At 40.4% G+C, this 27,925-nt stretch overlaps 1 protein-coding gene across 2 annotated transcripts in view; it reads left to right on the top strand.

The window, feature by feature from the left end:
- The window catches only part of prex2 (phosphatidylinositol-3,4,5-trisphosphate-dependent Rac exchange factor 2), a 400,722-nt gene that overhangs the window by 316,415 nt on the left and 56,382 nt on the right, over positions 1 to 27,925 (top strand). For both annotated transcript variants that reach the window (XM_073041067.1, XM_073041077.1), the window contains exons 36-37: positions 3,003 to 3,066; positions 3,368 to 3,558. In XM_073041067.1, the coding sequence (XP_072897168.1) occupies positions 3,003 to 3,066; positions 3,368 to 3,558 (255 nt within the window). The remainder of the gene's footprint in view (positions 1 to 3,002; positions 3,067 to 3,367; positions 3,559 to 27,925) is intronic.

Below are 27,925 nucleotides of genomic sequence, written 5' to 3'. Positions count from 1 at the left end.
CCACCGGATACCTCGAGAGGCACGTACTGAAACCCCCTCAGGCTTTCTTCCTTTGTGCCTGCACTCTGGCTAATTGTCAGCCGGTTCGAGTGTGCTAGTAATTGGGTCGCCACACCCTCTTATTTAACGAGTATGCTGAGCTCTTGCTGATATTTGCACCAGTTTGCAAAAGCAAACCAAGTTGAAGTGCGTACTTTGCTCAGCAGCAAGGAAATACACTGACCAAATACTCCCAGAAAGATGTCACAGGGAGTCAGTGTTGTTTGTGATATATTTTAATAACTTGAATATCAATGTAGGGAGTATGGTGAGTAAATTTTCAGATGAAGTAAAAGTTGGTGGTGTCATAGATACTGTGGAAGACTGGCCAAGGCTACAGCGAGATGGAGATCAGATGGAACCTTGGGTTGAGCCTTGGTGGGTGGAAGTTAATCCTGACAATTCACGGTAATACAGTTTGGGAAGTCAAAGAGGGGTAGGGTATATACAATAAATAATAGGGCACAAATGAATGTTGATGACCAGAGGGACCTTGATGTTCCACTTCATGTTTCTCAGAAAGTGGCATTCTCCTTTAAATTGGTTAAGTTGTTTTTGATATTGAAGCCTATTTCATCTTGACGCCTTGAATGTTCCCAATCAAGTTAATTTTTGCCAGTCTCAAAATTCCCTCAAACTGACATCTTTCGTGTGCTTTCAGTCAGTTCCCACTACAGCTATGGTTCACCTTCCATCCTATATAAAGTACCAAACAGTATTTCATAAAGTGAAATGTTTTGCCTCAAAATACAAACACGTTTTTTAGAAAAGAATTTGAATATTTACTATAAACATACACTTTAGATAGATAGATAGATAGATAGATACTTTATTCATCCCCATGGGGAAATTCAACTTTTTTTCCAATGTCCCATACACTTGTTGTAGCAAAACTAATTACATACAATACTTAACTCAGTAAAAAATATGAAATGCATCTAAATCACTATCTCAAAAAGCATTAATAATAGCTTTTAAAAAGTTCTTAAGTCCTGGCGGTAGAATTGTAAAGCCTAATGGCATTGGGGAGTATTGACCTCTTCATCCTGTCTGAGGAGCATTGCATCGATAGTAACCTGTCGCTGAAACTGCTTCTCTGCCTCTGGATGGTGCTATGTAGAGGATGTTCAGAGTTATCCATAATTGACCGTAGCCTACTCAGCGCCCTTCGCTCAGCTACCGATGTTAAACTCTCCAGTACTTTGCCCACGACAGAGCCCACCTTCCTTACCAGCTTATTAAGACGTGAGGCGTCCCTCTTCTTAATGCTTCCTCCCCAACACGCCACCACAAAGAAGAGGGCGCTCTCCACAACTGACCTATAGAACATCTTCAGCATCTCACTACAGACATTGAATGACGCCAACCTTCTTAGGAAGTACAGTCGACTCTGTGCCTTCCTGCACAAGGCATCTGTGTTGGCAGTCCAGTCTAGCTTCTCGTCTAACTGTACTCCCAGATACTTGTAGGTCTTAACCTGCTCCACACATTCTCCATTAATGATCACTGGCTCCATATGAGGCCTAGATCTTTAGTAACCAGTGATCAATAATGCAGGAGCTCATCAAAGTTTCAATTTGGTTGCCACGGCTTTCATTTCATTATCAAGTCCTTCCATTCGATGATAGGGCTTACCGAAACTGCATCTGCCAAAATCATGCTCACAACTTCTTAGGATGGATCTACCATACAACTGCTTTTACCTTTAGGGAAAATAGTAATGTCTAGTCAGAGAAAAGCTGACATAATGACCACTTAAAAGTACGATAAACTTTTCATTTATTTATTACGGGCATTTTCTGTGTTTTCTCATCGCCTGATAACCCGGGACATGAAATGTGAGCCTTTGCCTGATTTTACTTCTTATGTTGTTGTGTCATTATGTTGTTTTGAGTTAGTGACATTAAAGAGCAAGCCCAGCAATTTTAGATGGGACAAAGCAGATTTATTTACTAATTCACTGCCAGGATCACTAACTTGGTCAGAATATGTTGCCATTCTCAATGGATAATAACAAACAAGTGACATCAGCAAGAAGACCTGATGTCAATATGAATTCATCTGAAACTTTTAAAATGCTCCAGAAATTGCCAAGAATCACACTATTAAATCAGGTGGGAAGAAGAACTGAAGGGACTGATAGCTTCCTTGTTACTGAAGGACATTGTAAAGCAAAAGGTTACTGGGAGGTTTTGATGGAGGGGATGTAGGCAACTCTACATTCCCTTTGCCATTCATTGAGACCTTTGCCTCTGTTCCATACTTAAAAATATGTAAACACAAAGTAAACTGCAGATGCTGTGGTCAAATCAAGATGTACAAACAAGCTGGATGAACTCAGCAGGTTGGGCAGCATCCGTTGAAATGAGCAGTCAACGTTTCGGGCCAAGACCCTTTGTCAGGACTGAAGAAGGAGAGGGCAGGGGCCCTATAAAGAAGGTGGGGGGGGGGGGGTGGAAGGTGTCAGGTGAAAAACCAATCAGAGGAAAGATCAAGGGGTGGGGGAGGGGAAGCAGGGAGGGGATAGGCCGGAGAGGTGAAGAAGGAATGAAAGGAGAAAGCACTATGGGAAGGAGAAGAAGGCAGAATCATGAGAGAGGTGATAAGCAGCTAGAAGAAGAGGCTGAGTGAAAGTGGGATGGTGGAAGGGAGAGGGAGGGAATTACCGGAAGTTGAAGAATTCGATATTCATACCAAGGAGTTGGAGGCTACCCAGATGGTATATGAGGTGTTGCTCCTCCAACCTGAGTTTGGCCTCATCGTGGCAGTAGAGGAGGTTGGACAGTTGGTAAAAATACTGTTCTGCTCATATAAGAATGGTGTGCTTTGCTTTGGGTAATAAGCTCTTCCATTAACTTTAGACTAGAAAAGCAAGATTCCTGGAATTACAGCTCCATTGTCATTTTTACATGGTTAATTTTATTTTCTGTGAACACTGGCTAATGCTTTTATTTCTTCCACAGGGCGTATTATATGGATAAATCAAATTTGCCTCCAAGCTCATCGAAAGCTGCTGCAATTGATAAGGTAATGCAGATATTTAAGCATTTTACCATGAAATATATAGAAATCCCAATCATGTTTTTAATTGGATTTCAATCTGTAGCGTTGCTTTCATTTTTTCAAAAGGGTTTTTTACATAGGGAGTAAAATGCCAAGGGTTTCTAAGAAAATTAATGGTTTTAATTTTTTTCACAGACCAGGAAATTGCAGACAGTTGAAGCACTGATCAGATTGTAGTCTTTATTAGCTTGCTTATCTTGTAAAATCTTTGTCCCTGAGCTACTTCCAAGTATTAACTTCAGCATCATTTATTTTCTGCCTCTAGCTCCTGCGGCCACTCAATGCTTTGGATGAACTTCATCGACTGATGGAATCTTTTATCAGGTCAAAGCGTACAGCTGATTCTGCATATACCGCATGTAGTGCCTCTGGCGTGGGATTGTTGTCAGTTTCTTCTGAACTCTGCAATCGTTTGGGAGCTTGCCACATCATAATGTGCAATAGTGGAGTCCACAGGTTTGAGACCTCTTATTTTCTTACTAATGTAACTTTGAATAGGCCATATATAGGTGTGACAGTGCTTTATACTACACTAGTGTATGCAAAATATGCCCAACAACATTAGAGTTCGTAAACTCAGCAAAAATGCTCCTCCAACTTCCCAACTTAAATCTTGAAAACCTTTTTACAACCTGAAAGTCCTTGACTCCTACGACAAACATGCTGATTGGTGCCAATACTGGCACACCAGGACGCCCCTCCCCCCTCCCCTGCCCAGCAAGGATCTGATCGAACACTCCATCTTTCTCCTCTGGGCTTTACTACAGCTACCAAGAAAAGCTGGACAGCCACAAATAGACTCAGAAGTTGACATGCACAAACACTAGATCGATGGGGCACCGGACAAACCCCAGCTTGCCCCTGAGGTGCCTCAACTCAGGATGTCCTCCACCTAGTCCAAACATGCCCTCGCTCCAAGATCTGAGACGGCTTTGTCACGGTCCATCGATCAGCTACGAGCTGGAGGAGTAGCTTGTCAAAAAACTAGTTGGAAGTGTGAAGAGGAAAAACACCTGCCATATAAAACAACAACAAATTCTACACAACTTGCAGACTTTTAGCAAGTCCTGGTGAGAGGCTCTCCTGGGAGAATGTCTCTAAGTTTTAAGTACATTGAGGTTTGTGCTGTTTATGCTGATGAATATATACAGCCTTGGTAGTTATATTTGCATAATTCTCTTTTGAGTATTGATAAGTGGCTCCATGGAATTACGTATTTACAATGGGAGCAGATCTCAACTGTCAAGACTGCTTCTTCTAACACTTTTGTTGCAAATCTGTGAACACAAAATCAGCTTACTACTGAATTGAGAGATAGCTAAATATTGATCTCCAACAAGAAAAATTCAGCAGGTGCTGAAAATCCAAGCAACGCACACAAAATGCTGGAGGAACTCAGCAGGCCAGGCAGCACCTATGGAAAAGAGTACACGAGAATGTGATCTCATTCATATTCACCTTGGCAGACAAGGCATGCCAAGCTGGATGCCACAGTAGCTTAGCGGTTAGCAAAACACTATTACTGCTTTGGGTGTCGGGGTTCAATTCCAAAGTCATCTGTAAGGAGTGTCTACATCCTCCCCGTGGAATGTGTGAGTTTTGTCTGGGTGCTATGGCTTTCTCTCATAGTCCAAAGACATACTGGGTTAGTAGGTTAATTGGTCATTGTAAATTGTCCTGTGATTAGGCTTGGGTTAAATCAGGAGCAGCACAGCTTGAAGGGCCTATTCCTTGCTGTATCTCAGTAAATAATAAATAAAAGTTGAATTAAAAACAACTAAGCCAAAGAAGGCAGCATTTTACATGGTCAAAATATGGTCAAATGTTTGAACTTTATGGAGAGTTTTAAACAGAGAGATTGAATCTCAGAGAAATGAATCTCAGGGTTAGATAGGGCGACATATACAGTGCCTACAAAAAGTATTCACCCACCCTTGGAAGGTTTCATGTTTTATTGTTTTGCAACATTGTTTCACAGTGGATTTAATTTGGCTTTTTTGACACCGATCAACAGAAAAAGACTTCCGTTTCAAAGTGTAAACATCTCTACAAAGTAATCTAAATTAATTACAAATATAAAATACAAAATAAGTGATTGCATAAGAAGTCAGTATTTAGACCATAAGACAAAGGAGCAGAAGTTGGCCTTTTGGCCCATCGAGTCTGCTCCACCATTTTGTCATGAGCTGATCCATTCTCCCATTTAGTCCCACTCCCCCGCCTTCTCACCATAACCTTTGTTGCCCTGGCTACTCGGATACCTATCAATCTCTGCCTTAAATACACCCAATGACTTGACTTCCACAGATAGATAGATAGATAGATAGATACTTTATTCATCCCCATGGGGAAATTCAACTTTTTTTTCCAATGTCCCATACACTTGTTGTAGCAAAACTAATTACATACAATACTTAACTCAGTAAAAAATATGATACGCATCTAAATCACTATCTCAAAAAGCATTAATAATAGCTTTTAAAAAGTTCTTAAGTCCTGGCGGTAGAATTGTAAAGCCTAATGGCATTGGGGAGTATTGACCTCTTCATCCTGTCTGAGGAGCATTGCATCGATAGTAACCTGTCGCTGAAACTGCTTCTCTGTCTCTGGATGGTGCTATGTAGAGGATATTCAGAGTTATCCATAATTGACCGTAGCCTACTCAGCGCCCTTCGCTCAGCTACCGATGTTAAACTCTCCAGTACTTTGCCCACGACAGAGCCTGCCTTCCTTACCAGCTTATTAAGACGTGAGGCGTCCCTCTTCTTAATGCTTCCTCCCTAACACGCCACCACAAAGAAGAGGGCGCTCTCCACAACTGACCTATAGAACATCTTCAGCATCTCACTACAGACATTGAATGACGCCAACCTTCTTAGGAAGTACAGTCGACTCTGTGCCTTCCTGCACAAGGCATCTGTGTTGGCAGTCCAGTCCAGACAGCTGCCCGTGGCAACAAATTCCACAGATTCGCCACCCTCTGGCTAAAAAAATTTCTTTGCATCGCTGTTTTGAATGGGTGCCCTTCAGTCCTTAAGTCATGCCCTCTCATACTAGAATCCCCCACCATGGGAAACAGCTTTGCCACATCCACTCTGTCCATGCCTTTCAACACTCAAAATGTTTCTTTGAGGTCCCCCCTCATTCTTCTAAACTCCAAGGAGTACAGTCCAAGAGCGGTCAAAGGTTCCTGATATGTTAACCCTCTCATTCCCGGAATCATTCTAGTGAATCTTCTCTGAACCCTCTCCAATGTCAGCACGTCCTTTCTTAAATAAGGAACCCAAAACTGCACACAGTACTCCAAGTGAGGTTTTACCAGTGCCTTATAGAGCCTCAACATCACATCCCTGCTCCTATACTCTATTCTTCTAGAGATGAATGCCAACATTGCATTCGCCTTCTTCACCACTGACTCAACCTGGAGGTTAACCTTAAGGGTATCCTGCACGAGGACTCCCAAGTCCTGTTGCATCTCAGAACTTTGAATTCGCTCCTCATTTAAATAATAGTCTCCCTGTTTATTTCTTCTACCAAAGTGCATGACCATACATTTCCCAACATTGTATTTCATTTGCCACTTCTTTGCCCATTCTCCCAATCTATCCAAGTCTCTCTGCAGGCTCTCTGTTTCCTCAGCACTACCAGCCCCTCCACCTATCTTTGTATCAGCAGCAAACTTAGCCACAAAGCCATCTATTCCATAATCCAAATCATTGATATACAACGTAAAAAGAAGCAACCCCAACACGGACCCCTGTGGAACACCACTGGTAACCAGCAGCCAACCAGAATGGGATCCCTTTATTCCCACTCTCTGTTTCCTGCCAATCAGCCAACGCTCTATCCACATATGTAACTTTCCCATAATCCCATGGGCTGTTATCTTTTTAGTAGATGCACCTTTAGCTGCAATTACAGACTTGAGTCTGTGTGGATATGTCTCTAGCAGCTTTGCACATCTGAACACTACAATTTTTCCCTAATCTTCTTTACAAAACTGCTCAAACTTCAAAACGGATTACATATGAAATATGGGTTACATATGAAATGTTGACATTTCAGTTTGAAACTCTGCATCAGTTACCTGGTATCCTGATTGTTTCTGCCTATACAATTCTTACTCCTCCCCCCCCCCCCCCACCAACCCCCAAAGGGCTCTAAGTTCCAGCATCTGCAATCTTTTGTGTCTGCAAAGGGAACCATACTTTTCCTGAGAATTCCCAATTGTAATAGACCTGTGGGTCTTGAACGTATATTCTGGTCAGAGGGGAGCCACCTCTTCTTGGTTTCACTAAGATACTTTCAACACAAACCTTTCTGAACTTTTTTGAATGTCCTGCTAAGTTGAATTGAGCTTAGTAAGCTCATGGTAGCATGACAATCTGTCATCCAATAGTTACATCCACTGTGAAGAAGAGGCTGATGTTGAATCCACTTGAAGTGACTTAAATCTACTCCGATTGGCCTACCGGCACAATGGGTCAACAAAAGTTGCCTTTGCTTTGGCTCTTCTCTCAACCTTGGAACATGTGGACAGTAAAGGTGCATACATCAGGATGCTCTTCATTGACTACAACTTTGCATTCAATCTAATCATTCCCTTAAAACGAATCTATAAACTTCAAGTTCTAGGCCTCAATGCCTCCTTGAGTAACTGGATCCTCGACTTCCTCATGTGCAGACTCCAGTCAGTTCAGACTGGCAACAACATCTCCTCTGCAGTCTCTATCAGCACAGGAGCACCACAAGACTGTGCTCAGCCCCTGCTCTACTTGCTTTACATTTATGAATGTGTGGCTAAGCACAGCACCAATGCCATAGCTAATTTTGCCGATGACACCACTGTTGTTGGTTGAATCAAAGGTGGTGAAGAATCTGCGTATAGGAGGGAGATTGAAAATCTGGCTGAGTGGTGCCACAATAACAACCTCTCACTTAATATCAGCAAGACTAAGGAGAAGCTTATTGATTTAAGAAAGAGGAAACCAAGGTCCACGAGCTAGTCCTCACTAGGAGATCAGAGGTGGAGAGGGTCAGCAACTTTAAATTTCTCTGTGTTAATCTATCCTGGATCCAGCACTTAAGTGTCATTATGAAGAGAGCATGGGAGCAACTCTACTTCCTTAGAAGTTTGTGAAGTTTCAACATGTCATCTAAAACTTTGTCAAACTTATATCCATATGTGGTGGGAAGTATATTGACTGTTTGTATCACGGCCTGGTACGGAAACCCCAATGCTCTTGTGCAGAAACGCCTCAAAAATAGTGGATACAGTCCAGTCCATTTTGGGTAAAGCTCTTCCCACCATTGAGCACATCTACACAGAGCTCTGTCGCAGGAAAGCAGCATCCATCATCAAGGACAACCCCTCTCTCCCCTATCCAGGCCATGCTCTCTTCTTGCTGCTGCCGTCAGAGAGAAGATACAGGAGACTCAAGACCTGTACCATCAGGTTTAGGAACACTTATTAATGCTCAACCATCAGGTTTAGGAATAGTTATTAACCCTCGACCATCAGGCTCATCACCAGAGGGGATAACTTCACTTATCCCATCACTGAACTGTTCCAACAACCTATGGGCTCACTTTCAAGGACTCTTCATCTCATGTTCTCAATAGCCATTCATTCATTCATTCATTCATTCATTCATTCATTATTGTTATTCTTTCTTCTATTACTTTTGTATTTGCACAGTTTGTTGTTTTTTTGCATATTGATTGTTTGCTGGGTATGGCCTTTCATTGATTCTATTGTATTTCTTGCATTTGCTGTGATTGCCCGCAACAAAATGAATCTCAGGATTGTGTATGTATTTTGATAATAAATTTACTTTGAACTTTGGTGGATGAATTATCTAGTAAGCAAGTGATTAAATTTACACTGAGATCACATTTATATCATCTGACACCAGTTTGCAGAGATTAATGAGGCTCTGGCCTAATTCTAGTAAGCATTGCTTTGCCACCCAGTAGAAAGGCGAGGGCATATAGAGAGGATAGAGTGTAGAGTCGAAGTGGATTGACTGGTGGATTATTGTGAGAAGAACAACCTAAGCCTGAGTGTGGAGAAGACAAAGGAAATCATGGACTTCAGGAAGGTGCAGGCAATTCATCTCCCTCTGCGAATATATGGCTCTCCCATATAGAGAGAGTTAAGTGCACCAAGTTCCTGGGAGTTTACATCACAGATGACCTCACCTGGTCCCTTAATATCACCTCCCTGAACAAGAAAGCACAGCAGCGCCTCCACTTCCTACGAAGATTGAGGAAAGCATGGTTGCTCCCACCCCTATATTAACTGTGTTTTACAGGAGAACCACTGAGAGTGTCCGGACAAATTGCATCTCCATCTGGTATGGGAGCAGTCTAGTATCAGACCAGAAGTCCCTACAATGGACTGTGGGAACAGCTGAGAGGATCATAAGGGTCCCTCTACCGTTTATTGGGGTCATTTATCAGGAGCACTGCATATGCAGGGCCCTTAGCTTTATTAAGGATCCCAACCATCTATCCAGTATCCTCTTTGACATTCTACTATCATGCAGGAGACTATGATGGATAAAAACAAGAATGGTCAGGATGAGAAACAGTTTCTTTCCCCAGGCTTCTGAACTCCCTGCTGCATCGTATTCAAAGTGTCACTGGTTAAACTGTTCCATGCCTTACAATATTTAACATTAATGCACTTTTGTTTGTTATTTGTGTGTGATTCATGTGTAAATTTTATTCCTAGCTTCATAAGTTATTGTGTGTCATGTGTACTACTGTGCTTTGCATCCTGGTTCAAAGAAACATTGTCTTGTTTCTATATACATTATATGGTTATATACATTATATACATGTATATAGTTAAATCACACTTTACTTGAGTTGATAGGTTTAAAGCAAGGGGTCAGAGGCTCAAAGTGGTTTTGAGAATTATTTTTATCACTCAGAGGGTGGTTGGAATTTGCAATGCAATGCCTAAGGGTACAGTGGAAGTAAATACTCTCACAACCTTAACAATTACCTAAAGGAGCACTTGAATAATCAAGGCTTCATTAAGAAATCATCAAGTACCTGGCAGGGTACTGAAAATATTTTCTGACCAGCTGGCTGGACTGTTCAAGGACATCTTCAACTTCCATCAGCAGCTGTCTGAGGTTCCCACCGCTTCAAAAGGGCAGCAATCACACACTGGTGCCCAGGAAGTGCACGGTGAGCTGCCTCAATGACCGTCACCTTCTAGCACTCATATCCACTGCAATGAAGTGCTTCAAGAACTTGGTCATTGCTACAGTTAACTCCTGCTGGAGCAAGGACCTGAACCTGCTGCAATTTGCTTCCCACAACAGCAGGTCTACACCAAACAGTCTCATTGTACCTCCCCCCTCGAATGCTACTCTTGCCAGGCGCTCTGTCGATAAGCTGATAAGCACACGTCAGTAGAGAAATTCTTTTGAATGTTGACTGAGTCCATCAAAAGCATTCTTCTTTCTAATATGAATATAAAGCTACAAAATGTGTCAATTCATCTTGAGCCCGTGGGGATTAATTTTAATAAAAATATCTTGCAATAGGTATTAGTGTAATCAGTCAGATAAGAGTGAATTCAAATAGCCTGAGGGCATATTTTCCTATAAGTATGCAAAGAAAGAAGTAATTAACTTGCATGGGAAGCTTGATCACTAAAAATTACTAACATGCAATGACAATGAAAACTATATCTTTCATTCACTCCCCTTTAACTGGTTCGTGAGTAATATCAATTAGTACGCACATCTGAAATCATTGTAATGTCCCAGCACCAGGCTGACAAATTAGTAATGAAGGATTTTTTGGCATTTTGCTAGTTAGGGATGTGACAATTGAGAAAAGGAAACAGAGTGAAGAAAGTGGTCATCAACTGATTATAGGAGTTTATTCTTCCAAATACTAGGTCAAGGGACAGCTTTCTGGATATCGCCTCTCATTTGGTACCACAGAGGGCTTCCTTCAGCACATGATTCTGTGAGCAAATCATTGTGGTCCTAACTCTAACTCACTTTTGCCCAGTTTGATAAATTGTTGTGGGGCGGTGGGAGAAGGCTGATCAACACCAACCCTCGTGCAGCTTACATTTAGCAGACCCAAAGAGAAGAAATCCAATTACTTTTCCACTGTAACTCACTTGCCCTAAATGACAACGAGAGCATTTTATGCTCTTGCAAGCCCATGATTGTGAGGATAGGTGGGATTGAGGTCAATAGCCTTCATTCCACAAGATGTTGCCTTCTGCATTCTCCAAACCATAGTGTAGAGCAATGTCCTTGACTGAACAAACTTGCGGCAGTACCAGAGAAACCAGAAGCATCAATGAATTACCCCAAATACCCAAACATTTGATGCATAAATTTTAAGAACAGTATAGTTAGAAGAGTCTGTTAATAGGTTCTACCCTTTCCTGAAGGAATAATAGGATTACAAGTAGGGCCACTGTAATGTTCAATGGTGCCTCATGGAACTTTCTAGACAGGAATTTTTCTTGAAATCTGTGTCCAACATTTCCACACTACTGCCATATGTTATGTAGAATGAGTGTACAGAACATTTACATGGACAATTTTTGTTAGTACAGTTAGTTGGGACACAACGGGAACACTACATTTTGGCCCACTTAAGCAGCTGCCCCAATTAGCCGAAGTTTCATGGAAATAGTAAAGAAGCTAGAAAAACACAATCTAAGTAACAAGTTATGCATTTAAATGAAATACAGAACAAATTAGAACACTACCAATAGTACTACAGGACAGTACTGTAAAAATGTATATTAGTTTCTACAAGTAATTGGTACTAGTAATTACTAGTAATTGATGGAGGAATATATTCAGTGTTCACAATGAACAAATCAGCACAGACACCTAGTACAAATAGTGGACTGCTTTCATACAATGCTATCGATGATTATATCCTCCAAATCTTCATTTTCATCGTAATGTTCAAGATGATTGTCAATACCTTCAAATTCTTTGTAGTTCCTAACTGATTGAAGTAGTGCAATTGTTTCATTTTCACTCCCGGGCATTTCTGGCATCTCCAAACCTGAATGCTTGAAACTGCAGTAAGCAAAGAAGTTCTGAATTTTCTTCCTGCTTATTTTTCACCAACTATCAGTGACAAAAATCCTTCCTTCTTGAACACAAACACACACAACTAAAACTATTTAAAAACTGTTCACTCTAAGCACAGTATACCATCCAATGACCATGCACATACACATGACTGACGCTAGTTAGAAACTGTTTGCCAAGTCTCCTGCCCCAATTAAGCAGTACAGTGTCCCAAATAAGCAGCTGCCCCAATTAACTGAAGCCCCAAATAATCGGAATCAAATGTAAATATTATAGAATATGTAATTTATGCTACCAAAGATAAGAAAAAATTACAACACCTTAAATTCAAGTTTGTAAACTTGAAATGAATACACATAATGCAAAAAAAAGTTTTAGTTTTTATATAATCACCTCATAAACATTCTACAGAAAATTGACAAGCTTCTGTTTTCCACTTGATTTGTTATTGATGCACATTTTTGGAAATTTGTTTTTCTTGTGCACGTTTAGAGATGATCAGAATTGAAGATTTAAACACTACTAAGGCACATGCATTATCAGCAAGGTTTTATTTGCTTTGGAACAGTTACTAGCTGTGAACAGTCAAATACACTACATGAGTTGGTTATCTATAATCTAGAGGTATAGCATACTAATAGGCACTTCCAGCTCCACAAGCCCATGCCAACCAATTACACAATTGCAACCAAATACTACCCACTACCCACTAACGTCATTGTAATGTGGGGTGGGGGTGGGGGGGGGGAAGGAAAGCAGAGCACCTGGAGGAAAACCAACTGCTCGTGGGGAGAATGCACAAACTTCTTACAGATAGCGGCAGGAATTGAACCTGGGTCGCTGGTGCTGTAATAGCGTTATGCTAACTGCTACGCTACCATGCTGCCCCCTAAATAGTATTAGAGATCAAGCAGATATGAGAATGACAGTCACAATAATCTTGTTTGGAAGAGAGATCCGCCACCTTTACTGGCAGTGGGTTTCATTCCTAAATTGATACTTCAGTAAGTTCTTTGAATAATTAATATCTAGTTACTCTGTGGTCTTTTCATGATTTTTCACTTAATGCTATAATTACATTTGGTCAAATGAATTAAATATAAAGCAAGCTGGAAAGGAAAACATATTTGTGAGGTGTGCATATAAATGAGGGAAATGATGTGAGATGTTTGATGGGGACTTGCTGGTTCCAGATAGAAAGGTGTCATGATCTTGAAAAGATGCGTTGAGGGTGTTGCATTTATTGACTGACAGTGCCATATTTATTACCATAGCCTGACACAAGATTCCACCTAAAGTCCAAATGTGGGATCCAGACTGTTGGGAACCATAACATTAGGCTAGGCAAACATAGCTTGAATCCTAGACCTGGCACAGGATCTGAGACCTTGTTGCTCCCAGTGGGCATTCTAGGCCAGCAGACTGGAAGGCCAAGTGATTGAAGATATTTCTATATTATTTTAAATTAGGTATGCAATTATCAGTGTTTTAAAATACATTTTTATTTTAAATTTAAGAAATTTGGGTCATTATTATTCATTTCAAAGTTAATAGGTTATTTATAAAGTAATGCTAGTTAAATTCAACGACATATTTAACAGGAGACAATGCTCCACCACAGCTTCTGCCTTCAGTCAAATCCTGTAGGGGTGGATAGTATCAGTGCTTCTGCAACACACTGCCTGAGGCCTAGTTGGTATTTGCACATTGCCACTTGTGACATGAAGGCAAAAGAGGAGCAACAAAGTAAGCTTCTTTCAGTCACTCCAGCTGGTGTAAGAAGATGAGTCCTGTTGGTGATTCTCAGCTTAGAATGTTTGTCCATTATATTGAGCCAAACTAAGGGAGTGTGCAATTGATGTTAGGGAAAACGACGAAGATTAGATCAGTTAGACACAGCTTTTCTTCCTCTTATTTCCTATGTGCAACCATGGATGGTCAGGAAAATTGCTGAAACTTATGTTTCCATAGTGACAGGTAGGATCTGACCTTATTTAAGCTGAACACAGCGTTCCACTAACATTTGTCCTTATTCATTTGCTGCAGCTGGCAGGTAAAAGCATGAATGCAGTGAGCAGGTAGTTTAGCCAGAAGATCAGTAATCAACTCTCTGCTAGTGTTCACATAAAGAGTCAATGCAAGACATGGAAGAAAAGCATGGGTTTGTCTCAGGATAAAAGTACTTTTAGACAGGCTATTAAAACAGTCCAGTCCAGAGGAAGGGACAACACATTGACTCTGCATGTTCCTGCTGTACATAAATGCTGACTGACCTGCTGACTTCCTCCAGTGTTGTGTATGTTGCTCTAGGCCATTTAATTTGATATTTGCCATCCAGAGTCCAGCTTTAAGAGTGAGTGTGTGTGTGTGTGTGTGTGTGTGTGTGTGTGTGTGTGTGTGTGTGTGTGTGTGTGTGTGTGTGTGTGTGTGTGTGTGTGTTAGCCTCCGCCGGTCGTGGTCACCCATGGGTACTGCGTCACTGGTATTCACTGGTTTGTCAAGCAGTGTCGACTGTGGCTGTTTAGGCGGATCCTGGAACAGTAGGCTCTGCCACAATTGCTACATGTGTAGGGCATTGTGGAATTGTTGTCTGCTGTCCGCTGTGCTCTCGGTTTAGCTCTCCGCTCCTCAACCTGACTCAGGATCACTCTTTCGCCTTGCTCTAGGTGTTGCTGAAGAGTATCCCACCATTTGTTATGGTCATCTGCTGTATCCTCCCAGCACTCTGTGTTGATTTTTAAGGCTTTTATGACGCGTTTGCAGAGATCCTTGAAGTGAAGCTGGGGTCTACCAACGTTCCTCTTGCCTGTTGCTAGTTCTTCATAGAGGATGTCCTTTGGCAGTCTACCATCCTTCATACGACAGATGTTGCCCAGCCAGTGCAGGCTGCATTGTCTTAAAAGCGTGAACATTGTGGGAAGTCCAGCGTGGGAGAGGACCTCAGAGTTTGGGACTTTGTCTCTCCAGGTGATGCCGAGGATGTGGCGAAGGCTGCGCAAGTGAAAACTATTCCGTTTCCTCTCCTGTTTGGAGTAGATGGTCCACGTCTCGCTACCATACAGGAGGGTGCTCTGAACCAACCATTGAGGACCTCTTCAAGGCAATTGACAGTCTGGCCCCAGAGAAAGCTGCTGGCAGTGATGGAATTCCTGCAGACCTGATCAAACACTGCAAGAGCTCACTCCTCCAACCTTTACACAAGGTCCTCTGTCAGTGCTCGAAGGAATGAGCCGTACCACAGAATATGCGCGACTCCAAGATCGTCACTTTGTACAAGAACAAGGGTGATAGAAGCGACTGCAACAACAAGGGTATCTCCCTCCTGAGTATTGTTGGCAAAGTCTTTGCTTGTGTAGCTCTGGCACGTCTACAAACTCTGTAAGAACGGATCTACCCTGAGTCCCACTGTGGTTTCTGCACAAGGAGGTCAACTGTTGACATGATTTTCTCACTCTGTCAACTCCAGTAGAAGTGCAGGGAACAACACAAACCCCTCTATGTCGCTTTCATCGACTTGACCTTGTCAGCAGGGATGGACTCTTTCAGATTCTCCTCAAGATCAGCTGTCCCCCGAAACTCCAAAGTATCATCAAGTCATTCCATGACAACATGAAGCATTCATTATACACCCTTCAATTAAGTCTCCCCTTGGTCTTCCATGTTTCAAAGAAAACAAGTCTAGGTAGTGTGTCAGTCTTCCAGTCTTTCCCCACAGCTACAATTTTCCAGTTCTGTCAACATTCTAGAAAATCTGGATCCTGTCCAAGTGAAAGATGATGAGGACATTGCCTTTGACAGATAGAACATTTAGTTATATGGATGTTGGACATACAGATGTTGGACATACAGCCACTATAGTGGCTACTTCCCCATATTTCCCCAAAGTACTTGGAAGGATTAGTTTTTTTCACATCCCAAGAGAAGTGACATTGTTGTTATTGAAGATGTCAGCAGGGCAGTTTGAAATAAGGATGGTGGTGTTAAACAAGTATATTTTTTCTGCAATGTTTTTTGCAATTCCCAGTTAGAGATGTAGGATCTGCAAGTCTAGGGCCTGGGTGAAGGCTACTGAGTTTTTCTTCATTCATATATAGGCTATTCATGCGCTTTTAAGAAGGGTTTCCAGCATTTGTGGATTTTCTCGTTTCCAATGGTTACCCAGTTTCTTTGTTGTGAAGTACAATGAGGATAGGCCTACACTCTCTGCTAAAATGATCAATGCAGTCAGCAGAATCTACAAGAATTAGAACTTTTAAGTATTTTTTATCTCTAGTCATTTAATTCAATTCTAGCACAGCCAATTCTGTCATGGTTAATATCAGCTCTCATGAAACAAATCATGAATGAATTCTGAATGCCAAGCTTAAACATGATTATATGTGTAAAAGCTTTGAGATACTAATTTCTAGCTGTAAGATAATCTTTATGACCATGATATTAGAACAAAAACAATTGAACCTTTATTAGAAAGTTAATGTAAAAATGATTTTCATGGTGGTTACCTGCTAAACATGAGACATAGCAAAAGAAAATTCCTTATTAATTATGCATATTTTATTCAAGCATTCTCAAGGAAATCCTTTGATAACAAAACTAATTTGGTGTCAAGGTTTTGTAGTTAAGAGTGGACACTTTCATTAGAATATCTTTTCAAAATCTTTGCAATTATCATGAGTTTGCTTTAATATTATAAAAATCTCGACATTAAATGATAGAATTAAAAGGGAAAGCAAATGATTTTATGATAAATGCATTTTCACTTGTAGCGCTGTTGCCTGCATTTTATTAAAACACAAAATATTTATAGAAATCCTTGGACAAATTGTAATTATAATTTTTGCAGAAAAGATGCCCGGAGAGTTGATGCACATGAATGAGTGCTGTTGCAGGATTGGCTGTGTTAGAGTGTGACTTGGTTGCACAGTGGAAATGAATTGATTCTCACAATTGCTAAGACAAGATCATGGACATATTTCATATAATAACTATTACCCAGAGATTTGATTATTCCTTTATGATTTCCTTTGTTTTACTGTTGATAAGATTGAGATCCTCCAAATCCTTGACTTTTTGTAGTTTGCACTTCATCTTGATTGCAGTAAGGAAACGAGCAATGCTCTGGGCTCCCTCATAAGCATGTGCAGGTATGGAACTTTAAGTCAGTGTATGATTAACAGGCCTCACTCTTCTTGAATTAAATTTCAATTCCTTGGCTTGATCCTGTCCATAATGCCACTTTTGCATTTGCGTGGTTCCCAGTTACACCACAGCCTTTGGATTCTCACCCTTTTCTTTATAGTTTTTCTCCTCCCATTACTTTAATCACTGGAAGTCCTATACTTCTTCAGATTTCCATTCCCCTTCTGACACGTCAGTCCATAGTCTCCTCTTGTGTCAAGGTGAAGCCACCCTCAGGGTGGAGGTGCAACACCTTATATTCTGTCTGGGTAGCCTCCAACCTGATGGCAAGAATATCGATTTCTCCTTCCAGTAAAGAAAATTCCCCCCCTCTTCCCAATTCCTCTATTCCCCACTTTGGTCTTTTACCTCTTTTTTCCTGCTTATCCCTTCCTCCTGGGTCCCGTCCTCCTTCCCCTTCTCCTACGGTCCACTCTCCTCTCCCAGCAGATTCCTTCTTCTCCAACCCTTTCCCTTTCCCTCCCATCTGACTTCACCTATCGGATTCCAGCTGGCCTCCTTTCCTTCACCCCCACCTTTTTATTCCTGCACCGTTCCTCTTCCCTTTAGGCCCTGAAGAAGGGTCTCCGTTTGTTCATTGTCAACTGTTTGTCCATTTCCATAGATGCTGCCTGACCTGCTGAGTTCCCTCAGCATGTTGTGTGTGTTGCAGTGGAATTTGTCTCCGTGGACTTGACAGAGTTTCACATGGGTGGATTGTCCTGTACGCTCAGTCACTTGGAATTTAGGATGAAGTAATAAACTGGATTCAACATTGGCTTAGCAGGAGAAGTCAGAGATTGGTAGTAAATAGTAACCTTTCTGACTGGAGGCCTGGAGGACTGGTGTGCCATAGGGATTGATACTGGGTCCGTTGTTGTTTGTCATCTATATTAAGGGTAGATAGGGTTGTAAAGTGAGCTAGACCTTTTGGCATATTTGCTTTCATAAAACAGAATATTGAGTACAGGAGTTGGGATGTTATGTTGAAGTTGTATAAGATGTTGGTGAGGACATATTTGGAGTATTGTGTGCAGTTCTGGTTACCTACCTACAGGAAAGATATCAATAAGATTGAAACAATGCAGATAAAAGTTGCAGGGAGGTTGCCAGGACTTGAGGACCTAGGTTATAGGGAATGATTGAATAGGTTAGGACTTTACTCCCTGGAGCATAGGGGAACGAGGAAAGATTTAATAAAGGCATGCAAATTATGATGGGAATAACTAGGGTAAATGCAAGTAGACTTTTTCCACTGACTTGGTTGAGAACTGGAACTAGAAGTCATAGGTTAAAGTGTGAAAGGTGAAATATTTAAGGGGAACGTGATGAGAAACTTCTTCAATCAGAGGAGGGTGCAAGTGTGGAACGAGCTGCCAGCAGAAATATTGGAGGCAAGTTCAATTGTAATATTTAAGAGAAGTTTGGAAAGTACGTGGATGGCAGGGGTATGAAGTGCTATGGCCCAGGTGTGGGTTGATGGGACTAAGCAGAATAACAATTCAGCATGGACTAGATGGGCCAAAGAGCCTGAGCTGTAGTGCTGTATGACTTGTGCAACCCTGAGGTTTGGCTGCCGGCGTTAGTCTAGGGAAGGCAGTCTCTGGCCCCGCCAAACGTGTGAAATCTGAGGTGCCAAACCTCTTGTTTGTGTGGATGCTGCGTGATGTGTTACAAATCAGTACCATGAAATAACAGACAGTGCACCATATGCAATTAAACGATTTAACTTTATAATTCTTAATTTGACTAGAGGATTAGTAAAGAAAAGGACCCATTTTAATGAAACGGTCTAATTTGCACCGTTTCCCTTCCAGTGGTCCTCCATCGATTTCCTCTGGGTTTTGTCGTCTCCCAGCCCCCTCCAAGTCTACTCCTTTCAGGCATCTTCTCTCTATCTTCCGCTAAACAAAAAACCCAGAACAACTCGCTCTCAGGCACACAACAAGAAAAAACACTCCTTTTATTGGATGGCGCACGTTCGAAAGCCCCTGTTATCTCTATCATAATCCAAACATTGCTGCTACAGAACAACCATTACATTAGCAGTGAAACCTTTCCCAGGGCATTACACTTGAAAAATAGCAATTTAAAGAACAACTTAGATCCTAATCCAACATAATCAAGGGTTAAGCATCTAGTAGTATGATAGTGAGTTTTGAAAGAATAGAATAGATGGAAAGAAAAGATGGTGTGGAAAGGGAATGATTTCTCATAATTATCTTATTTCATCAAAGGAATATGCAGTCAATACTGCTGAATTCTGCTCACTTAAGTCAATGAACAAGACTTTTATTGGCCCAACAGTACAGGCACTCCTTAACATATCTTTGGAGAGGCCAACCAGATCTTAGTTCTATTATTCAGATGTAGAATTTAAAAAATGCTGACACCTTACTGTATTAAACAAAACTGCAATTCCATATTGTTAGCTGTGCCATGAAGATGGCTTAATCAGTTAGAAAATATTTGAGATGGACTCTTGCTCCTGCTGAATTAGTCTTCCTTACTGATTAGCTGGTAGCTTCACTATATTTGGAATGCATTCATTTTTTCCAGTGTATATTAATTAGACATACTTGCACCACAGAAGTTCCACACTATCCTGGTAGGTCTGCATTTCATGCAGCAATGATTTATTAGTAGCCATGAATGTATTCTTCTAAAGTTACAGAGGTCAGACCTCAAATGTAAAATGTCATGAATAATTAAATTATTTATGTTAGCAAGATGGAGTGAACTATTGGCAGCATAAATTTGAATGACATGAATAATACTTCAGTAAATTCATTCTTTCTCCATTAATCTGCCATGTTTAAATTATTGCAGAGTACATAATTAGTTGATGTGAACCATGTCTTAAGTGCATAGTCATGAATTTTATTTCAGGGTTTGACATGTGAGCAATTAAATTACATATACCAAGAAGATATCTGTAAGTGTTCAAAGGAGCTGAGGAGGTAAATAGATAAGAAAATATTTATGGCTGAAGCAGTAAACCTGTACGAAAGTAAACTTGGCAAGGAGATAAATTTCCGGATCAATTATTTATCACCATGTTCAGGACAGAATTATAAATGTCAGAAAAATGGATTCTGGATCATAATGTTTGATTTGTGGTCCTAATCACATTCTGTCTGCCATTTGAGAATGTACATTCTAGTCTTGCTGAATTTGTAGAGAGATTGCTAACGTTTATGCTCCAATAACAGATGAAAGCCTCGCCATATAAATTAATTGTCACAAAATTACATTGTCCTTTAAAGTAGAAAATTACCAGGTAAACCACATAGATACTCATTCTTCAGCTCCTGGAGGGGTGAGAAATTGGAGCACAGTGCAGGAGTGGATGGTAGTTTGGAACTGGGGAGGCTGGCAACAACTTTAGAAGCGAGAAAGTGAACAGGCTAGTATCATATTTGAAGCAGATGGGAAGAGGAGAGTGAGATTGAGATGGGTGGTCAACATTAAAATGTAATAGGCACATCAGGGTAGCATAGATAGGAGAACTAACAGTTCACTGTGGCTGGTGGAGGGGTTCTGGGGAGACTAGAAAGCAGATTAGCTTGAAAATTTTAGTAATTTTTTTGATTTAGCTATAATACTCTCTCTTCAGCACTGCGAGGCTATAGTTTTGGAAATGCCTTGTAATGGTACAAAGTTTCCTGTAATACTCCTACAGGGAATAACATAAATTCTTGTGGTTCTGATTTAGGAATCACATTGCATTGGCTTCCTAATGGTAATAATCCAACCAGCACCATTTCATTATCTATGCTGCAAATATAAAGTGCTATATAATTCAGTTTCAAAGTCTATGCTTTCAAAAGTAGTTACAGACTTAAGAATTTTGGAAATGTATATTAAAGCTAATCAGACGAGAATAAAGAAAGTCACAGCACCTCAATTGTCCAATCTGAGAGTGCGTGCCAATTGTAATCCAAGCCTATTTGGTCAGGGTGGCTACTATTCATTTTAAAAATCAAATGAGAACATTGTCAATGACTGAGTTTTGAGGCAACTGCATATATGCCTGTGGTCATAGTGAACTGTCTGTGCAATAGCAGCAAAGCCAATTTATTGAAGAGTGTAGGGAACAGACTGGTGACAAAAACCTTTGTACACTCCTTCAATAAAATGATGCAATTTTAACATAAAAATGAAGCAGGTGTTATTTACAGAGAAACAATGCAGGCAAAATCAATATCAGACATTTCCAACACTGCAGTAATAAGATTTGATTGCCAAAAGCATAACCCAATCACCTCCTTTCTACCACACAGTATATTGCATTACCGTTATCACAGTCAACTTCTCCACTGGGTTGTAAGGCAGTCAATTTTTATTGACTAAAGGTTGATTATGGAATGAATCTGTGCCGTATTATTCCCACTAAATCAGGGACCTAAAGTTAACCCAATATTAATAAGAAACAATATGTGGAAATTTTAAGAAGCAGAAGGTAAATATTAAAAAGAGATGCATATTTCCTTGTGAATGTAATTGAGTCAGAGAGTTATAGAGAAATACAGCAGGGATACAGATTCTCCGTGCTGACTACTTTGTCTGCCTTGCTGGTCCAAATTTCCTGCATTCTGCTCATATTCCTCCAGGTCCTTATGTTCCCCATAATTTGTAACAGAAACATAGAAACATAGAAAACATACAGCACAATACAGGCCCTTCGGCCCACAAAGCTGTGCCAAACATGTCCCTACCTTAGAACTACCTAGACTTTACCCATAGCCCTCTATTTTTCTAAGCTCCACGTAGCCATCTCTTAAAAGACCCTATCGTTTCTGCCTCCACCACCGCCGCTGGCAGCCCATTCCACGCACTCACCACTCTCTGCGAAAAAAAAACTTACCCCTGGCATCTCCTCTGTACCTACATCAAAGCACCTTAAAACTGTGCCCTCTCATGCTAGCATTTCAGCCCTGGGGAAAAGCCTCTGACTATCCACACAATCAATGCCTCTCATTATCTTGTACACCTCTGTCAGGTCACCTCTCATCCTCCATCACTCCAAGGGGAAAAGGCCGAGTTCACTCAACCTATTCTCATAAAGCATGCTCCCCAATCCAGGCAACATCCTTGTAAATCTCCTCTGCACCTTTTCTATGGTTTCCACGTTCTTCCTGTATTGAGGCGACCAGAATTGACCACAGTACTCCAAGTGGGTTCTGACCAGGGTCCTATATAGCTGCAATATTTCCTCTCGGCTATTAAACTCAATTCCACGATTGATGAAGGTCAATGCACTGTAGGCCTTCTTAACCACAGAGTCAACCTGCATAGCAGCTTTGAGTGTCCTATGGACTCAGATCCCAAGATGCTGCCAAGAGTCTTACCATTAATGCTATATTCTGCCATCATATTTGACCTACCAAAATCAATCACCTCACACTTCCCTGGGTTGAACTCCATCTGCCACTTCTCAGCCCAATTTTGCATCCTATCACTGTCCCGTTGTAACCTCTGACAGGCCTCCACACTATCCACAACACCCCCAACCTTTGTGTCATCAGCAAATTTACTAACCCATCCCTCCACTTCCTCATCCAGGTCACTTATAAAAATCAGAAAGAGTAGGGGTCCGAGAACAGATTCCTGAGGCACACCACTGGTCACTGGCCAGTGTGCACAAAAATCTTCTGCTGTCCAATTTTTTTGCCCGGTGACATCATTTGCACACTGGATAGTTTCTTCAATAAAAGCAGTTCTAAAATCTGTGGATGAATCATCGTAAACTCCAAGTTGCCAACATAGTCCATGTCAGGATCCAGAACATAAGAACATAAAGGAAAAGGAACTATGATTTTGTACAATTGTGAAGAATACATGTGTTAACTTTTTATGTGCAGTTTAAATTCCTTTATGCGCTAGTAGCAAAAGATGCCTGTGTGTGCACACATGCACACCTTAGAGGGAATATTGATCCCTCGCTTCTACGTACTCATCAAGTTCTCCCTAACTGATACTGTAGTACCTGCTTCCACCACTTCTTCAGGTAGCTTGTTCCATATACTCATCATACTCTACATGAAAATGTTGCTCCTCAAGTCCATCATAGATCTTACCCCTCCCACCCTAAATCAATGTCCCCTAGTTTTGCACTCCACTACTCTGGGGAAAGGGCTGTTACCATCCACCTTGTCTATTCTCCTCATTCTCCGATGTGTCAAAGAATAAAGACCTATGCTGGCCTCCCTCTCTCAATAACTCAAGCCCTCTAGTTCTGGCAACATCCTTGTAAATATGTACTGCACTCTTTCCTATGACAGGGTGACCAAAACTGTACACTGTACTCCAAGGGTGGTCTTACCAATGACTTACACAACTGCAACATAATATTCCAATATTTATATTCAGTGGTGTGACTGATGAAGATCAGTGTGCCAGAAGACTTTTTTTCCATCATGCTGTCCACCTGAGATGCTACTTTCAAAGAACTATTCACTTGTTCTTCTAGGTCCCTCTGTTCGATTACATTTCCCTTCACTCTACTATTCATAGTGTAGGTCCTACACTGGTGTTTGACTTACCAAAATGTATCATCTCACTCCTATCTGCATTGAAATTCATTTGCTCTCCTTTGGCCCACTAAACTAACTGACCACGATCCCTTTCTGATCTATGATAACCATCTTCACTGTTCACAGCACCTCCTAATTCTGTGCCCTCTGCAAACTTGCTGATCAAATCTTGTGTAGCCACATTTATATAATTAATGAATAATTAGTGTCCCGGAACCAATTCTCTCAGCACACCACTAGTCATCTGCCTCCACTCCTAGAAAAAACCTTCAATCATTACCCTCTGCTTCCTACCTCTGAGCCAGTTTTGAACTCACCGAACTAGCTCTCCCTAGATTCCATAGGACCTAATCTTTCTGACCATCCTTGTTGAAGCCCAAATAAACAGCATCCAATGCTCTATGCTCAACTACCCTTTTGGTTAACTCTTAAATTACTCTAAAAGATTGTCAACATAATATCCTATGTACAAAGCCATGCTAACTCTTCTTTATCAGACTCTATTTATCCAAATATCTTAGATGCTGTCCCTCAGAATTTCCTTCAGTAACTTCCCCACAACTGACTTAGCCAGGCTGTAATTCCCCGGCTTGTCACTATTACCCATCTTAAACAATGGAACAACATTAGCTAACGTCCATTCTTAAAGATCATCATCGGTGGCTAATGATGAAGCAAGTATCTCTGCAAGGGCCTATGCATTTTCTTCTCGAGCTTCCCACAAAGTCCAATGAAATACTTATTCATTCCCTGGGGAGTTATCCATGTCAATGCACTGTAAGGCTACAAATGCCTCCTCCCTGGCAATATGAGCATTCTTCAAAACATTTGCACTTGTTTTCCTTATCCTCTGGACAAACCATGATTTTCTCCTCAGAACATGAGGAGAAAAATAAATTAAAAATCCACTCATCTCCTGCAGCTTGATACAAAGGTGGCCTTGCTGATCTGTAAGGGGACCTACATTCTCCCAAGCCACCATTTTACTTGTAGTATTGCTAAAGAAACAGTTGGGATTTCCATTAATCTTATCTACCAGATCCAATTCATATCTTTTCTTTGCCCTCCTGATTTTTTTTTTGTAAGTGTATTCTTAATCTCTCTATATTCTTCAAGGGATATTGATGTGTAATGTTTCAACAGCTTGTGTTATTATATTAAACTTGATGGGAATTTTAATTCTTTTTATTGAAAATTTATTTCTGTGACTTTTCTTTTTGCTGAAAAGTATTGAAATAATGAAATTACATCAAAACTCATGAACATATTCATATTTATTTATTTTAATGGCGTAAGAGCATGAGAATTATGTACCACAAGTACAGGGAATTAAAATTTCAAATTGCAAAGAGAATGAAGCAATGTATCATAATTCTCAAAATATGATTGAGAACTAAATTCCAATGAGAAATGCAAAATATATATTATCACTGTGAGACATTTAAAGTTTATTCAGTGAAAGCTAATACCAATTGCTTTGCTTTTCATGAAGATGTCAATCTTATAATGCCATGATCTGAAAATTGTTTGGATTGATCCTAGAGTCGTAGAACACCACAGTACTGAAACAGGCTCTTCAGCCTGTATAGACCATGCTGAACCATTAATTTGCCTAGTCCCCTGTAATGTATGGATCTACTTTTTTGAGCAATGTCTCCCCTTAGCACTACGTATGATCAGTTTTCTACAAATGCGTATTGATCTGTTGTCTGCACATGCACATTGATCCCCTTCTCTCTCTCCCTCTCTGTCTGTCTGTCTCTCTCTCCCCCCTCCCCCTCCCTCCTTATCCAAATTTCTCTTAAATGTTGCAATGGAACCCGCATCCATCATTTGCACTGGCAGCTTGTTCCACTCTCTCAACACTCCTTGAGTGAAGAAGTTTCCTTTAAACATTTCACCTTTCCCCCTTAACCCATGACCTCTAGTTGTCACATTCAACCTCAGTGGAAAAAGCCCCCATAACTTTGTATACCTCTATCGAATCTCTCCTCAATTTTTTACATTCAGGAAATAAAGTCCTAACCTATTCAAAATTTCCCTATAACTCAGGTTCTCAAGACCCCAGCAACATCCTTGTAAATTTTTTCTGCACTCTTTCAATCTTATTTACATCTTTCCTGTAGGCAGCTGACCAAACTACACACAATATTCCAAATTAGGTCTTACCAATGTCTTATGCAATTTCAACATAACATCCCAACTCCTGTACTCAGTACATTGAATTATGAAGGCCAATGTGCCAAAAGCTTTCTTTGTGACCTGTCTACATGTAACACCAGTTTCAAGGAACGACAGATCTTTGTTCTATTGTAATCCCCAGCGCCCCACTGCTCACTGTGTAAAACCTACATACCCTGTCCAGTGGTCCCCATGAACTACAAATTCTTTCCTTTAAGTTACTTATTTGACTTCTGAATTCTACAAATTAATTTACCTCCATTACTAAACCCGGCAGTGCATTTAAAAATATTTCTCCCTTCTCTTTTTGTTCTGCTACAAATCACCGTTATTATATATGCAAATTCTCATCATCTGCCCAGTTTATACCCTTAGTGAGATTAAATACCTTTGCCAGGTTATCACCAACTTCACTGTTCCAAATTATACGTGTTTTGATAATGTACTTAGAGCTTTTAATTTCACAGCATTCTGTACTGATACAAGCCTATTATGTGGCACTTTATCTAATGTCTTTTGGAATATATAAACAATATCAACTGTATGTGTCCATTTAACCTATTCAGTTACATTATCAAAAATGGTTATCATAAGAGTAAGTCAAGCTTTATCATTGAGAAATTTATTCTTGCTTTCTCAAATTAATCCACAGTTGTTCAAGTGCCAGCTAATTTGGACTTTGTCGTGGTTGTTTCTGGAAAATATCTCACCACCAAGGTTAAAAGCAGTCTGTATTTACTACTGTGTTTATCCTTATGCACTTATTTGACAATGGTTGTCCAAATTGCAATTTTCTACTCCTGCGTCCATCAGTACTTTAAGAGATGACGGTCAGGGACCCTGCAGTTTCCTCTTGTACTTCCTCAGCATCATAAATTAACCTATAAAAACATAATACCAAATCTGGGCCTGGTTACATCCACTTTAAGGTCAACAGAGCTCCCTAATAGCTCCTCTTTATCAATTTTTAACCAATCCAGGATTCAGAAATTCAGAGGCCTTCAGAGATAAATTGTTAATTCTCAATTAATTAGGATTACATCCACAACAAAAAGGAGGAAGTTAATTTAATTATCATGAAGATTATGTAATTAGGAATCAAATTATAAAATTAGATTTTTGCATGGTGGCTATGATCAAATGACTCGGATTTGATACAGTGCCATTGTGAAGTAATTTGAGAGAGTAATTTGAGTCAGTGTAACTGATTCAGTGAAATAGAACCAAGGGAATATGTGGCCTTTGTAGGTTAACAGAAAAAAAATTTAAATCTTGCTGCCAAGACTGGTTTACTTCAAACACATAGTACAAATAAGCTTTATTCAAATCTAAAATGTGTAATTTATATGACACTAGAAACAACGATAAACAAAAATACCCTGTGCACTTAAGAAGTGAAATCAGATTTTGAGCATTGCTGGGAAAGGGATTGGGTGGGGGGGGGGGGGGGGTGGAATGACTGAATGAGGTATTAAAGAGAGATGTCACACTGCATTTGAAGTTAAGAAGTAGTGGCATTGATAGATTTGGAGGAATGCATTTCAGGGTCTGTGATAAAGAGACTGAAGATTGAACAAAGCTAAGTCTTAGGCTCCTGAACATAATATTGAAGAATATAATCACTGGAAGCTTGACCTTAAGCAAAGATGTTTTACTTTTGTGTGTGGAAGCAACTTCTAATAAAGCTTGAAAAAAGATGAAGTAAATAACGTTCTCTGAAATTGTTTATTTTTAATTAAATGTCAAAGTATATTGTGAGAAGTTGCATGCCAGTTTTATAAAGAAGTCTCTAGATTTTCTGTTGCTATTGAATCAACATATTTTCCAGTATTTGTG

The sequence above is a fragment of the Hemitrygon akajei genome, chromosome 1 (assembly GCF_048418815.1).
Source record: "Hemitrygon akajei chromosome 1, sHemAka1.3, whole genome shotgun sequence".
NCBI lineage: Eukaryota > Metazoa > Chordata > Chondrichthyes > Myliobatiformes > Dasyatidae > Hemitrygon > Hemitrygon akajei.
Note: the sequence above shows the minus strand (reverse complement) of the source record. Positions and strands in the feature narration are given on the sequence as shown.